The sequence below is a fragment of the Fopius arisanus genome, unplaced genomic scaffold (genome assembly GCF_000806365.1).
Source record: "Fopius arisanus strain USDA-PBARC FA_bdor unplaced genomic scaffold, ASM80636v1 scaffold00074, whole genome shotgun sequence".
Lineage (NCBI taxonomy): Eukaryota > Metazoa > Arthropoda > Insecta > Hymenoptera > Braconidae > Fopius > Fopius arisanus.
The window spans coordinates 7794-23893 of record NW_011887813.1 but is presented as its reverse complement, the minus strand read 5'-3'; the positions used below and the strand labels follow the sequence as shown (position 1 = coordinate 23893).

The window sequence follows — 16100 nt, the reverse complement described above, 5'->3', positions numbered from 1 at the left end:
GTAGGCGGTATTCTTGCACACATCATCACTTTGATTATCATTTGAATAATTCGTAGGTGGTGAATATTATTTTTCATATTATTCTGGATATTATTCTGGCACAGTGTTATATTTTTCATAAACATTACACCCTCTGCGAATAATGTCATTCATCGATTTTCAATAATATGCAAATTACTCGTCATTTGCCAATTAGTTTGTGCAAACGATAGCTAGCAAATTGGAGAGCTAATTGAGATAGCTCGTTAATAATCATTAATTCGATATATTGACGCCCTGTGATAATTATTTTCGTGTGATGTTAAAACCGAATTAATTGTTCATGAGTTGAGCCTCGCCCTAGATCGAGATTTTTGTTGATTCATTTTTTAGTACATTCGTTGTTTTTTTTTGCGTAATTTAAAAATTGTCTAATGTTCAATATAAAAATGTGAATCATCTTTTATTAGAGTTTTTCTTTAAACATTTTCTTTCCTAAGATTTTTCTTCACATGTGGAATAAATAAAATGAATAAATTTCTGTAGTTTAAATGATTGTATTCATTTATTTGAATGCATTTTGATAGTACAAATTCCCAGTAATGGTTGCAATTGAAATCTCAATTCATACGTGAAAAATCTCGAGCCATGAATTTTGAAAAAAAGTAGAAAAGAAATAAAAATCCGCCGAGTTTGAATTACAAGCGTGACAAACGAAATAAAAAGTAATACTCCAATTGTAAACGTGAGTATGTGGAATACATATTTTTGAATTAATGATTAAACTCGGTGGTGCGTGTTTAATTTAAAATGTTCAATCACAACCGTGCAGCAGGAAGTGACTGAGGTGCTCCCTCAAAAGTACTTCTCAAGATGCGAAGCAATTTTCAGTGGATCCACATTAGGTCCATGCCTCTCAACAGCCTTTCCCTCTTTGTCGATGACGAATTTCGTGAAATTCCACTTGATAAAATTCCCCAGAGTACCGCCCTGCTCCTTCTTCAACCACTTCCACAAGGGATGGGTGTTCTCACCGTTGACATCAATTTTCTCGAACAGATCAAATTTCACCTTCAACAAATATCCCAAATTCACATAAATTTTCAAATGAAATGTACAAATTATTGCAAATATCCTGCAAAGAAGGAGGTCCAGAGAAATTCAAATTACGTTTCATATAAAATTTTATAGGTCATAAAATGTGTCCACGACTTCCTCTCTGAACCTCGTAGTTGCAAGGTATTGGCGTCTCGGTAAAGTGCTATAAGAAGAATTTACCTTCTTACGCGAGGCGAAGCTGCAAATTTCCTCACTGTCACCTGGCTCTTGACCATTAAATTGATTGCATGGGAATGCTAAAATTTTAAGACCTGCGAGAAGAGAAATGACAATTTCCGTATCATAAGCGCAGAAATTTTCCAATTTTCTATTCCAATTTTTTGGGACGCAATCAATTAAACTATGCGAATTATGTCTCCGTTTGCTATTTCCAATATTTAATCCAATATTTAATCCAAAATTTAATCCAATATTTAATTAGATCTATTTTCTTTTAAAAAAACCAAACCAATCAGATTTACACAATTAAATGAGAGGAATTTCCATTCCAAAAGGAAATCTAAAGGCAATCACAACTGAATCATTCGGTAACTATTACTGAATTTATTGTAATAATCATGAAATTGAATTACCATGGGACTCTCCGTATTTGTCATAAAGTTCATTGAGCTCTTTGTAATTAGTCTCGGTAAGTCCGCACTTCGATGCAACATTAACAATCAGACAGACGTGACCTTTGTAACTGAAAAAATGAGAAAAAAACATTAATGGACTTGGCAATGACATTGAAGTAAGAGTTGATTTTTTTTTCTCTTACGTGTATTTATAGACAACCTACTTCGACAAGGGTACTACGTCCCCTTTGATAGAGTTAGCCTCGAAGTCGTAGATCGACGTCGCCGCCTTGTAATCCAGGTTTCCGCTCATTACTATTTAACAGGAATATTGCAGTTGAGTATTCGTTTTTCCCCTCCAGCATCAAGATGAGGTTTCGCTAATTGGGTTTGTAGGGAAATGAGAAGCGGGCGTTGCGTGTAATGGAAATTGCGAGGCAGAATTATTTAATAACGAGTCATTTCGAAAATGTTTACGCTAAAATTTTTTCTCATCTGATTTTAGGTCATCACGTCAATAAGACGATAAATTTATAATTATCTTTTAATTTATTCTTTGAAATTTCACATGATAGGTTCGGATATGTGAATTATCAAAATGAGACCTTAATGATAATTAAATAATTAATTTAATAAAAAATAATAATTGAATTAAAGAAAATAAAACGAATATTTTCATTATTAAATTCAATTCAAATTAAAAAATGTCTATATCACGCACTCCCTATATACTTAACACATATACTGTGCAAGCCCGGGAATTTCAAATCGTTTATATACACAATTTGATTGACAATCGAATACACCGTCTCGCTCACAGGACTAAATACATATATACCCCTTAAAAAAATGCGGAAAATCCGGATTATTTAAAAAAAGACCTCCCTGGGAACTAGTCTGCCATCTGTCAACGAGACATTGAACCATTACACGATGAAATCTTCGTCGTCACAATTTCTCACACGAGATTATTTTCAATGCAGACAAAGCTCAAGAAATTAAAGCTTGATGATGACAAATTGTTGTAACAAATCATTATGACGAGATTTTCGAGACATCACCGATTGCTTACCGATTGTAGACTCAGTCAGATAGGAAATTAATGTTATCAGAAATGGGAGCATTAAGTCAGGTACAACTTTACAGCAAAAGAGACCGGCAACTACTGACACTAAAGTCTCTGCGTAGTATATAATTGTGTTCGAAGTCTAAAGGCAGTAGAAGTGGAACTCAATACAACGGGTGTTGTGAATATTTCATATTAGTAAAGCATCATACAGCAATGACTTTGCGTTTTAACCATGAATTATCATGAACTTCAAAGACCAAAGAATATATTTTGAAAATCCATTTTGACAGGAATTTTATACTATTATAAATACCATAACATGAATATATAATATAATATATATTGCATTTTATATTATCTCTAGATTATTATTTAATCAATATTATATTACCTGACTAAAATATCTTATATTCTGTTAAATATTTAATTATGAATTATTTTCAGTGTAAACACTGATTCCTTTTTTTTCATCTCTTTATCTTCAATCTGCGAATTCATTTAGCGATCTATTGCAAATTTATAAACTTGATTATTGAATTCGTTTGGCTGTCAGTGAATTGAATGATAATTCAATTCTTTGCACAGGATTTTTTAGGAGAGCAATTTAGTTATTTCCGTATAGAACATTAGGGAATACAGCAACACGAAAAATCAATGATGAACAAATGTTGTAGGTAGTGTCGCATGTGTGACAAACCTTCAATTATTGTCGGTTTATTTCACTCGTGACACGATGTAAATATCGATCTGGTGGATATTAAAAATTCGTCTGGGACAGTGATGGTCTACAACACTCAAGACCAATCATTCAACTTTTTTCTGCTTTTAATTGCTCCATCGCTTTCACCCCTTGTTTACAGGAAATCATTTCCCAAAAAAACTTTTCTGGTAATTTTACATTAAAATAGTCCGAGGGCCTGATGATTTGGAATAGATTCCATTAATAGAGAAATGCTCAGATTTTTGATCGACACATTTTTTTTTAGTTTTTATCTAGTAGAAACATTTTGCATTCAAGGTATTTATCGATCCCATTCAGGAGTCCTCACTGTTTTTTTCATTATACACCTGTGACTACTATTATAATTCTCGTATCAGCTCCATTATTGATAAAATATTCATAAAATCGTTCCCACGTTCACAGTTATAAAACAATTTATACCCGTGAAGACCCCTCCCAACAGTTTTGATTGGAATTTTTAAATTAAATTATTGAAGTCGTTGAGATAATTATATTAAACTCTTCTAACAAATAAATATTCCATAAATTGGCCAAGTGTATTGGCACTGACATCTCCACTCCTATTTTCCTATAAATTAACGATTCTAATGTTGATCTTTGAATTTCTGTTTCAGTACTTTGGTCCCTTGGAAAATATTTAGACAGGAATTAAACCAAGTTCACCCGATAAGCTCTGGACTGCAGGCAATGGCACTAAAATCAACAATCGATCTTACCTGCAACGATTACATTTCAAATTTCGAGTTTGATGTTTTCACCAGGTCAGTTGATTCTCACGCCCATCCACTACCCATTCAGAATGACTGACGTTTTTCAAATAATTATTTGGATGATTGATTTTCAGACTTTTTCAACCTTGGTCAACCTTATTACGTAATTGGAAGATATTGGCAGTCACTCATCCTGGTTATGTGGCTTTTCTTACCTACGACGAGGTCAAGGCACGTCTGCAGAAATACTGCATCGCTAAACCAGGAAGCTATGTCTTCAGACTGAGCTGCACGAGATTAGGACAATGGGCAATTGGATATGTCACATCAGATGGTGATATTTTGCAGACAATTCCACATAATAAAAGCCTGTGTCAGGCACTCCTAGACGGATATCGAGAAGGCTTGTAAGTATTCCAGAAAATATAGAAAGATTCTCTATGAATTATCTACTCAAAATCCACACCACAAGTTGTTGTTTGATATGAATTACCTTTCAATGGTTTCCTGAAAGCAAAAGGTGCTGATCCTGGAGGTCGTCTCTTTTGCTTTGAGGAACGGTGAAGAATGAATGAATTCGTGAATTCTTTAACAAATCCCTTTTGATGGAAGTTCGATAATTTTATAATCCTTTTATCATATGATTACATGGAATTTTTCAGCTACTTGTATCCAGACGGTAGGAATATAAATCCAGATTTAACATGGGCGGTTCAACCAACACCAGAGGAGCACATCAAAGTGACAGCCGAACAGTACGAGCTGTACTGCGAGATGGGTAGTACATTCCAATTGTGCAAAATCTGCGCTGAACATGATAAGGACGTGAGAATAGAGCCTTGTGGACATTTATTATGCACACCGTGTCTGACAGCCTGGCAGGTAGTAGTATTTTCTTCGTTCTTTTTCCCATTCTACTCTTGAAGTTAAAAGAATGTATAACGATTATTGTCATTGATTTTCCCTTACCAAATCAGCGAATCGATCAAAATAATGCAATTATCCCAAATTTCAGTGTTTTGAGAGGAAAATTGAGAGAATTTTAGGTGAAACAAGACGTTTACATTTTCTGTCATCAGATCTTTTGAATAATCACTCTTAATATTTAATTATAAATGAATTATTAATAATAATTCACCTCCCCTACAAGATTATAACGGGAGTCTACTGTAGAAAGACTGCAGGAGAATACAACAGCTGTGAGAAAGTCTTTTGAAAATTTCGCAATGTCTAGTTTGTAAAGGGCTTTCTCAAAGGACTCACGTCGCAATCGAATAAAATTTATCACGTCTCCATTACTGATTCTCTCAAGGGTAGAAAATGAGATTTTCAAACACCGTACGATCTTATTTTCTGATGGAATCCGTTCAGCGAATAATTCTCTACATGAATAAATCCGATCAACCATAAATAAATTTATGAAATTCTCTCTGGAGACAATTTTATTCATTAATAATTCAAACGCAAATACATTCATTAGATATTGATGTAATGTTCAATAGATTTTCAAATATCTATTGGCGAATATTCTCTGCAGTTTTCCTTTTAATATATTTCGATGGGAGAAGAAATCTAAATGTTTTTCGCCTTTCGGTAGTCAAGGAGAGAAATAATTACGAAATATTCAATGGCCTAGGATGAATGGAGTGGCATGAGCAAAAGCTCTGATATCGGAAACGGTGACAGGATTTCCGTGAGAACACAGAACTCGTTAACACAAAAATAATTGGAAAAGTGAATAGAAAAGGGTCTCTCCGTCAATGGAATCGTATCAAAAGCTATCGATTACTCTTGACACTTCAGAATTATACGGGACATGCTAATGTTTGAGTTGAGAATACAAAAAGCTGACTCCATAGAATCCAAAACGAGGTCAACGATCTCTTTCTCTTTCTTCTTTTCTCATACAATTTGCGAATCTGGGTTACTTCTAGCATCGTTAACTTCTTGTACCGGAAAAATCAATTGTTGTGCATTAATACTTTTGTATGGATGTCAAGGAGGAGCATGAGTGTTTAAAGATCCCACATCCCGTACGCAATTATACTCTGCCTATATTTTTTAATAAAATTAAATAATCCTAGTTCTCATTCTAGCAACTCCATTTTATTTCTATTCATCCTAAAGAGAGTTTTTGTTTATGATAAACAATTATGCACCCTAGGCGGTCTCGACTGAATCTTTCCACAAACAAATTTCTTCGTCATCGAGGAACATCTCTTGATATTTTTACTACGAAATAGTAAACCGGGATAAGTAGATTTTTATCTAAGATGTGAATTTTTCTGTTCGCCTTTTTTCATCCAAAAATCCGTTTTTGGTTTTTTAAAAATCGCCAATAAATCATTCTGCTTAACGAATCTCTTTAAATCTCGACAAATAACCTATGGAATAGTAAAACGAAATGAATCAATTACACTAACTCGATTTTTATGAACCAAGTTTATAGGTTTTCATTTCGCACCATAAAAACCTTCATCGGGAGAAATTCCCTATCTCCGATGTACTTGGGGATTTATTCATAAAAAAATTTATTCTCAACTGAAATTGACTCGCGTTTTATGGCTCCATAATAAAAAGTATTAGAAGACCGAAGAATCGAATTATTCACAATCTTGATATTTTCCTTCTCAAACTCCTCAACCCGGATGTGATGACCATTGAAATTCTGATAAGTTACAAGACGAATTGAACAATAATTATGGAATAAAAAATTTATGCGATTATCTAATTGTTTCAGGATTCGGAAGGCCAAGGGTGTCCGTTCTGTCGTGCAGAGATTAAGGGTACTGAGCAAATCGTTGTGGATCCGTTCGATCCGCGCAGAACTCATCGACCTGGTGCACAATCAGCATCAGCCAGCAATGCATCAACACCTACGAGGGATCTTGACCCTGACGCCGAGGTATCCGACTAGGTGTAGCTCTCCATGCAAAACAAAAAAACACTATGCAAAAACAGAGAAATTGCGCCCTGTGTATAGACCTCAGAATGTGCCTCATCACTTCCATCACTATCAGCGTTCATTGTTTATTTATTTGTCTTGAATATTCTTCTCTTATTCGTTATTGTCATTGAACCATCACATTCATACAAATTGTAATTAATGGAAAGATAAGTTTGTGTTTTCTTTTTAAGAGTTTTACATCTGCATTGTTGAGTTATTCATGGATAACCGATGGATTCAAGGTAGGTTACTCCAAATGCATCAATAGCTACTTCATTCGTCATTCTCTGGCTTCACTTGTATGAGCTCATTTTTTTTTTTTTTTATAATCGTTCGTCGGTTCTGGTGATAAACAGATCCTAGGAGTTTTATTTATTTTTTGGCTTTGAATTTTCTGGGGTCTCAACAGAATTTCTGGCAATGCAAATGGAATTTAATTTTTACAAGTTTTTAGAATCCTTTTAAAGGGGATGAAACTTCAATTTTCGACTTTTGTTATTATTTTGTTTATTGGACACTCTGTTCACTCTTGAAGGCAAATTAATTTAATGAACATAATTATATTCAACTCCTAGGATCCCTCTAATCAACCTTCCATTCAATATCATTTAGTTAATGACTAACATTACTGGAAACGAAAGGCACTTTGAGAATATTATTAATATTAATATTAGAAATACACCGAGTCATTGAATTTCCAACAAAATCATCGATCGTGGTGACTGCTGGCTGATAAATAAAATGGGTACCATTATCCATCACATAATTAAAAAATCATATAAAGATTATCTGCTCGTATCATCGCATTTGGATGCATCCAATTACACATTTTGCTTTGAAAAAAATATTTGAATGAGACGCATAATTTGAGGCAATACGAAAGGATGAATTAAACCTAAATATGCTATAATAATTAGTGGAATTATAAATATATATGGCATAAGTATTATTAAAATCATAGGTGGCAGGTGAAGAGGAACGGTAAAAGTTCTTGAGTTTGACTCTCAGATTTATTATTACATAATCAAAAAATGTTATCGTGCCAGTAAAGGGTGTAACAGAATTCGTTTTCTTTTTTTCTTTCAGAATAATTTTTATTTTCAAACTTTGTGGTAACGCTTTAATGGAACTGATTTTTTTAGTTGCATAAATGTAATTTTATTAACCAAATTGAATTTTTGGTTGCAATTGTGATCACAGGCGATATATCATATAACAAGTAGATCGATAGTCATTATCATTTTTATTTCATTGAATAATATTGAGAAAAAAGTAAAAGAGAAAAAAAAGTATTAATCGATTTTTTAGATAATTCTTTAATCAATCGATTGTAATCACACTCGATTTGTATTATTTTATTCAGATAGAAAGGGAGAGACAATAATTGGATTATTATTTGAAATTGTAAAACTGTATTGATTTACTCTCTTATTATGATTATTTATTAATCAATCAATTATACATAAAACTTATAGAGAGTTCAACGTTACAGTGCAATAGAATTTTTTTAATTAATGAAATGCCTCAAGCTTTCAGTAATTTCCACTGCTGCCATACGCGTGGCAATAATATATATTAAATTACACGCCGAAAAATATAAACAATTTTTTTTTATTTAGTGTACATTAATTTTTTCCATTGTAAAATACTAGTTAACTGAACATTTTTTTAAATAAAGTTATAATATTATCATTACTATTATTGATTTGATTACGCACAAACTCCTTTTCTTGCTGATCAATTTTTTTTTTACTCAAAATAATTTAATTAATTTTGTTAGAAAGATTGAATAAGACGTTTTTTAATTAAGCATGAGATTTTTCATCACCTAAATATTTTTATTGTTATCGTAAATGTTCGATGGGTCGAATGTTGGGCCCAATGCATGAAGAGACATTGAGGAATTGAATAAATATTGAACTAATGTACATACGTGAATTGTTGGGGAATGCTGTGGATTTTCTGATGGAGGGTAATGAGGTAAGTGCATTATCACTGTTATGGCTCTGCGCTTTTTATGCTTGGAGTGTTTTGTATTTTTTATTTATCACTTATTACGAGGGTAGAGTGGATAAATCAACACTTATTATTCACTTGGCTTGGAGATGGGATAATTCATTCTTTCATGAAGATACACGTGTGTAATGAGCGCACTCTGAGCTCACTTCATTATTTACACTATAAATTCATGAATAATTATGGAAAAATCATAATTACTTGCACTTTACCCCATGTTTATGACAGTTGTTTCTCCTCAATGCGAGAATTATTATAAATTTCGCTCTTCAATCCGAAAAAAAAATTGTTATCAATTTTATTTATTTCATTGTCTCAGAAGCACTCAGCAGACAAACGGGTTCTGATTTCCTTCATCTAGAATTCTAGGAAATGATTCTCATAATTAATATATTGAAGTGTGAAATTAATTATTATCTGGAAATATTCTGAGAATCGATAAAATAAAATTCATGTCGTTTCAACACTTCAATTGCCATGATATTTTCAATTTATCCCAATAAATCCTCAAGGAAATTGTTTATGTTGCCTGTTGTAGGACATCATTGAGTTATGCAATGGAAACTGCGGACTGATGTGTGACGATTCGGACGACGAGGATGACTCTAGCTTAACGAATTCACCGGTGCAGTCGAGAAGAATTGTTCCTAGTCCACCCTTACCACCTAGGAGGTCACCAACTCCAAACAATCACTCGAGAAATACTCGTCATTTAACAGTGCCAAAGGAAAATGCACCTCCACCACCTACTGTCACTGTTATTCTCTCCTCCAGTGAATATAATAACAAAGGTAAGATAAACAATAAACTTTAATAATTGATTAATTATAAAAATTGATGAATTAGAGAAACAATCAGTAAGAAAAACAATTAGTTTCTGCGAGAGAGGGATGATCCTCTGTGAATGAATTTTCAAAATGGCATTGAAAATTTATTTCAGCAACAGATGATAAGAGGTACGACCTTCTTCACCGTGCACTATCAACATCTCCAGTCCCTCCAACATCATCCACCCACGTGCGACCTCCAGCGCGTTCAGTTCAACGATCGCCTCCAGCATTGCCTGAAAAATCAGGTCGTCACTCATCCCAATCCCCACTAACAGGACCACCAGTGCCACCACCTCTGTCAGCTCCAAGACCACCGAAAAATTTGAAAGACACATCAAAGCAGAATCACGAGTACGAGAACACCACGACGATACCCGGTACCAACAAGCACGTGGTAAAAAATATCAATCTCGAGGCTAATCGCGCCAAGTTTACCGCCCTGATGAGGAGCAGGGAAGAGCCAGGGGGATCAGCGCATAAAACAGAAGCCGCTGCTTACGAAAATGTTAATGTTGAACATATCGCGAGGCTCACAGCACTTGGATTTGCACAGGATGCTGTTATCAGAGCACTGGGAATAACGAGAAACGATCTAGATATGGCGTACGATATTCTCAATGAGTTCGCCACTAAGTCCTCCTGACCAGGTACTTTTATTATTTATTAACAATCATTCGTTCATTTTGGAAATTATAACATGGAAATCCTTTTCCCCTCGGTCTTAATTATTAGAAGGAGTTTCATATTATAATAATTTATTATGCAATGTTATTCTATTTATTACTCATTTGTCAGATTTGTGGGGCGTTTTGTTGTTCAGATTGTTATGAATTTTTTGTTGGATTGTTCAGGAAGCCAGGCAGATGGTTCGTGACCTCCCATTCCTCCTCGACGGTACGTCTGAAAAATCCATCGGAGTCTGGATTGATCATAACCAACTGCTAAGACATTCAACTACCTGCGGGAAAATGAAATCTCAAAAATCACCGGAATTTCTTCCATTTATCGGAAGATAACTCGATTTTGGGAATCGGAAAAATTCTGGGTGTTAGAGATAGAGTAAATCGACGGGTCGTGGAGCAAAAATTGGTACGGGATCATATCTCCGGAAACACAGTATCTGTTGAAATTGAAATACATATTCACGATCCAAGTGTATCACAGGCATTTTCATTTTCTCCGTTATTTCACGTGAAATTCGTCGGATAACATTATTATTTCATAATACTAAACTTAAGTCGAAGTCAGACTACAAATTAGTAATAATTCATAATCATAATTACGCCATTTGCATGATTATTACTATTATTTATTTATTATAGTGTATTCGTCAAATGTGATATTTATGTTTAACATGTTATGTTAATCACGTCATTATATCATTTATAAATGTGTCATGAAAAATGTACAAATCTGCAGAATTTTCTTTTGTTACCCTTAAAATTTTCTAAAATATTCTCTCCACATTTATTTGTGTGGATTATTTAAATTTAACACTTCGAAATATTTATGAGCAATTGTTCTTCAGTAAAGTTCATCGTCTCCAATGCAAAAAAAAATCATTGACTGAGCAGATTAAGAGAAAATCCAATGAAAAAAAATGTAAATACGAACACCAAAATTAATTTATTATTACTATTAATTGATAGTCCCATCGTAATCTCTAGTATCAGAAGACGCAAAAATTTTAAAAATTGCTGGTAGATTTCCACCCGATGTATGTATACGAAACTTGTCCCCTTAATAGCAAAATTAAAAACAAAAATAACTTGAAGAATTGTGTAAAAATCTTAAAATTTCAATCAGCGATAGCATTTTTTTCTGAAACAATAAATGGAACATAAATAATTCAAATTATTGATGGAAAAATTATCTCCACGCCTGTTACAATTTCAGCCATTTCGAAATGTTTCACGGTTCGATAAAGAATGAATAAATATGCATCGACGAAGACAGAACGAAATTATCAGTCATTTTGGCTGAAATAAAATGTTAAATTTATAAAAGTGACTCTGCACTGTCAAAGATTAATAAAACGGGTAAAAAAATTGGGAAATCGCTGGATTCAATCTAGAAATTTCTCACGAGTGGAAAAATTGAAACAAAAAGAAATTGAATCAATTGACAAATGATCCTTGGGATGTTTTATTCGTAAAGCAGTTAATGGACTTAGCTATCCTATTTTTCTACATTTAATATATGCATTAGTGTATTTCTCCCTTAATACCATTAAAAGTTGAATTCAAACTAGTGGAAAATTTTGCATTATCTTTAAATTCTGTTGGAAATTGGTGAAGCAATAAAAGTCCTAATTCACGTATTACTCAATATTTAGTCTGAAACAAGAAAGAGAAATTTGAAAGAATTTAGAAGTGAAATGGAAAATTTTCTGGCAGTTGTCATTTTCTAATAAAGAATTGAAAAATAATTTTGTCTCTAACTAAATCGACAGAAAAATCTGAGACCAATTGACTTCACAGAGATTATTCATACCAATCATAAAATGTAAAAATGGTAGAGAATTTTTAATGAGCAATTATCCACGAAATGTTGAGTATTGAAAAGCGAAGAGAAGAAATTTCCTTGAAAATGTTTGGAGATGTTTTCTAAGAAATTAAAAAATGAATACATGAATAAGTTCTGAGGATATCTTGTACCACATTGCAACAGAATTTATCCACCAATTAACCTCGGATTCTATTCAGAGGCGGGGATAATGGATAATGAACAATGCCGTGCAATCCGTGCATTGATAACTTCCTCGTTGATTTAACTATTGGCTGTATACATTATTTTATTATCAAAAGAAGAATAAAGTAATGTAATATTTATATTAGAATTTTTTTTTGAAACTTGTGTTTTGTGTATTCCTGTGTATAATTCCAAAAATAAATTCAAATTTACGCATCATGTGGTCGAAATTAACGCCTGATGGTTTATTTATTATTTATTTAAGTATCACACATATATTAAACAGTGAATGCCAAGGAGAAAGCAGAAGAATTCACAAAACTACGATGAAATACTTTGTTGAGTTTAAAAAATATAATAATTCTTCGATGCAAGAGATGATTTTTTGGAGAATCATCATTAGAACGTTAAAAATATTTTTCAAGGTGTGGGGCTAATTTAAGAGGATCCTTATCAGGTCCATGCCTCTCAACAGGTTTTCCATTTTTGTCGACAATGAATTTTGTGAAGTTCCACTTGATGAAGTCCCCTAGGATACTCCCCTGCTCCTTCTTCAGATATTTCCAGAGGGGATGTGCATTGTCTCCATTAACATCAATTTTTTCGAAGAGATCGAACTTGACCTATTAATTAAACAAGTAAAATCAATTGATTTTGTTTTGTCGTGAAAATGTGAGAGATGAAATTAGTTTCAATTTTAGTCGTTGAAGAATAAAAAGAGATTAGATTGAATTTTCTCGGTAGATATTTGAAGCTTGATGAGAAATTTAAGGGAAAGCTCTCAGAATCTTCTTAGACTAATCATTCAAATTGAATCGTTACTCCAGGTAATCATGAAAAAAGATGAGCCTGAGATCATATCCTTACTAATCACCCCATTACCTGGGTAATGAGCAAGTTGTAGAGAGCGCTTGTTAAGGGTTTCTTTTACGAAAAAATTTCTCAGCTCCTCCAAGATCTTTGTAAAAAAAATATTTTACCCAGAAACTTTAAAATTAGTTCATTTTGTTGGTTCTATTTGTTTTTGTTTAATCCACACCTTTTCACGTTGTGCGAAATTGCAAATGTCCTCACTGGTGCCGGGTTCCTGGCTATTAAATTGGTTGCAGGGAAATGCGAGAATCCTGAGACCTGGAGAAAACGAAAAAGTAATTCATTGCCTAAGCCATGCAGTCGTAGAAAAATCCAATGAATTTTTTAAAAAAGTCTAAAGGATTAATTATGACATTTCTACTTTTGTAATTATAAAAATTCGTTTTATCTTTTCGTTGAAAGATAATTTATATTTATTCATTCCCTTAGATGACCACAGAATTAAAAAAATTTATTTTCTCTCGTATACCCTTTCGGGTCTTTACGGTTAGTTGGTTCCCTTCCCACCCCCCCAACCCCCTGTACCGCATTTGCTTGAAGGGAGGGAAAAACCTCATCTGAGGGAAAAAACCTGCCCAGGTACAGTCGTCCTTTTGACAGGACTACCGCTCGGCAGTGGAACCGTGAGATCAGAGCGTTATAAATTTTTGACCGCCGGTGCCCGGGATCGAACCCGGATCTCTGGCATGCTAGTCTAGCACTCTAACCGCACGGCCACTACCGTCGGTGACCACAGAATTATTTATTTATTATTTCACCTTTATCAATCCATTTTTTTCAGATAAAGAAAGAATGTATTTCAATTATGCGTGGAGAAAATTATATTTACCTTGAGACTCTGCATATTTATCATAGAGTTCATTCAATTCTTTGTAATTAGTTGCAGTCAGTCCACATTTCGATGCAACATTTACGATTAGACAAACGTGACCCTCATATCTGAAATTATAAAAACAATGAACAAATATTTATTTAAAAAATTAAATAATCCCAATGATCTCACTTAGACAGAGGCACAACTTCGCCTTTAATCGACGTAGCCTCGAAGTCGTAGATCGTCTTCGCAGACTTGTAGTCCTGGTTCCCACTCATCACTATAATGAACAAGAACAAAAATATTGTATAATCGTAATGAAAGAGTGATTTTTTAGGTTATTTCCTTGAATTCATGCGCAAAAAATGCCAACGTGCCTGCAAAGCTACGAAACACCTGATGCAATCCTGGAATTACGGAGTACTTCAAGTAACCCATTAGTTTATTAATTAAACAATGATCCAAACAATTACGAACTCCGCTCAGAGGATGTCTCAGAACAATTTAGCCACCGAGTAAGACTTTTGCAACGCAATTATAGCACTCCCCACGGAAAATTCGATAAAAAAAACTATTTCTGTCAGAGAATCAGCTGTTGCATCAGCAGCAACAATAACACAATTGACAACGCAAAAATTGAGGTTCTCAGTACTTTATTTGATGAATTATGTAGATAATATTATCGTGAGATGAAAATATTCCTACCGGTTATTTTTGTCGTTTTATCGTTGATCGGCGAATCAGATTAGCAGAAATTTAATTGCATTAGCAAGATGTCAAGACCGTGACTGCATTTACTGTCCAGCAATGACTGGATGCACCTCCATTATATACTTGGCTCTATTATATAAATGGACACATAAAAAATTCGCGAATCATCATTCGGATGAATCCCGGTCCGATCAATCCAATAATTTTCAAAGAAATTGTTTCAGCTCGGAGATGATGTCAGAGATGTATGCGTTACATATTTCCATAGATCCATATTTCCACTCGACATTTAATGAAATTTTAATCCCCCAACGAATTATTAATTTCTGAAGTGAAGATCCATGAGTTGAGGAATTCTCTCAGATTTTTTCGAACTCAATTCTCCATTTATTACGGAACCCAGGAAATTGATAAGTGTTTTGGTAATTCTGTGGATCAGGTTCACATGATGGGTATTGTTTTCTAGATGAAGAATCATGTGAACTCTTGTGTCTATTTATAGGTATTTCGCAACAGCAAGGCCCACAGGGATCCTAAATGAGGTGAAGACACTTGATAAATCATTAAATATTCTAATTAACAAGTGGTAATGGGAAAATTTCACGAGAAGAGAATAATCACCTGCATTTTTATATTGCAACAGTTGAATTGCCATTTGGGCACTTCCTCCTTGAAATTCTTGTCATTGGGCAGATCTTTCGATATTTCACAATTTATATTGATCTTACTGTCATCGGAATTTTTCACATCTTCATCAGTAATCCATTCCAGAAATTGATTCCACACCGAATTCCCTCGATCGGAGCATATGGAGTTGACGTACTTCCTTCCTGAATTAATGAAACTCGAAAAAACTACATAATCCAATTTTTAACAACATCAATGATTCGCCACGAATTTTCATTACTGACGAATCAATTGCCAGATAATTATTAATCAGTATCATATTTCACCTGATTCTTTGAGATCATTGAAACGATTTCGCGTGTTTGACCAATCATCCATAGATTTTTGATAAGTGAAAAAAAAAACAGGAATTCTGAAA

The 16100-nt window shown here is 33.7% G+C and overlaps 3 protein-coding genes across 7 annotated transcripts in view; 1 reads left to right on the top strand and 2 right to left on the bottom strand.

Moving 5' to 3' along the window:
- Cbl (E3 ubiquitin-protein ligase CBL) overlaps positions 1-12960 on the top strand; it is a 26308-nt gene extending 13348 nt beyond the window's left edge. The window contains exons 2-9 of one of the 4 annotated variants that reach the window (XM_011310165.1): positions 4078-4224; positions 4308-4580; positions 4836-5055; positions 6914-7078; positions 7312-7362; positions 9675-9927; positions 10077-10613; positions 10818-12960. In XM_011310165.1, coding sequence (XP_011308467.1) covers positions 4078-4224; positions 4308-4580; positions 4836-5055; positions 6914-7078; positions 7312-7362; positions 9675-9927; positions 10077-10609 — 1642 coding nt within the window. In that variant the 3' untranslated portion in view covers positions 10610-10613; positions 10818-12960. Of the gene's footprint in view, positions 1-4077; positions 4225-4307; positions 4581-4835; positions 5059-6913; positions 7079-7311; positions 7363-9674; positions 9928-10076; positions 10614-10817 lie in introns of all 4 variants that reach the window. The other 3 variants (XM_011310166.1, XM_011310164.1, XM_011310167.1) reach the window with 3 other exon arrangements.
- Positions 521-2831, bottom strand: LOC105269707 (probable phospholipid hydroperoxide glutathione peroxidase). The gene is made up of 5 exons (XM_011310162.1): positions 2725-2831; positions 1877-1967; positions 1671-1780; positions 1258-1349; positions 521-1050 (listed from the first exon to the last, which is right to left on the bottom strand). Exons 1-5 carry the CDS (start codon positions 2774-2776, stop codon positions 835-837), a joined length of 561 nt encoding a protein of 186 aa, XP_011308464.1. The 5' UTR covers positions 2777-2831; the 3' UTR covers positions 521-834.
- On the bottom strand, positions 12877-16100 carry LOC105269709 (probable phospholipid hydroperoxide glutathione peroxidase). Of its 2 annotated transcripts, XM_011310170.1 has the most exons (7): positions 16009-16100; positions 15677-15909; positions 15050-15588; positions 14534-14624; positions 14360-14469; positions 13697-13788; positions 12877-13280 (listed from the first exon to the last, which is right to left on the bottom strand). In XM_011310170.1, the coding sequence occupies exons 4-7, from the start codon at positions 14620-14622 to the stop codon at positions 13065-13067; spliced, it is 507 nt and encodes a 168-aa protein (XP_011308472.1). In that variant the 5' UTR covers positions 14623-14624; positions 15050-15588; positions 15677-15909; positions 16009-16100; the 3' UTR covers positions 12877-13064. The 2 variants fall into 2 exon arrangements, with proteins under 2 accessions (XP_011308472.1, XP_011308470.1); XM_011310168.1 differs by lacking the exons at positions 15050-15588; positions 15677-15909; positions 16009-16100 and adding an exon at positions 14722-15018.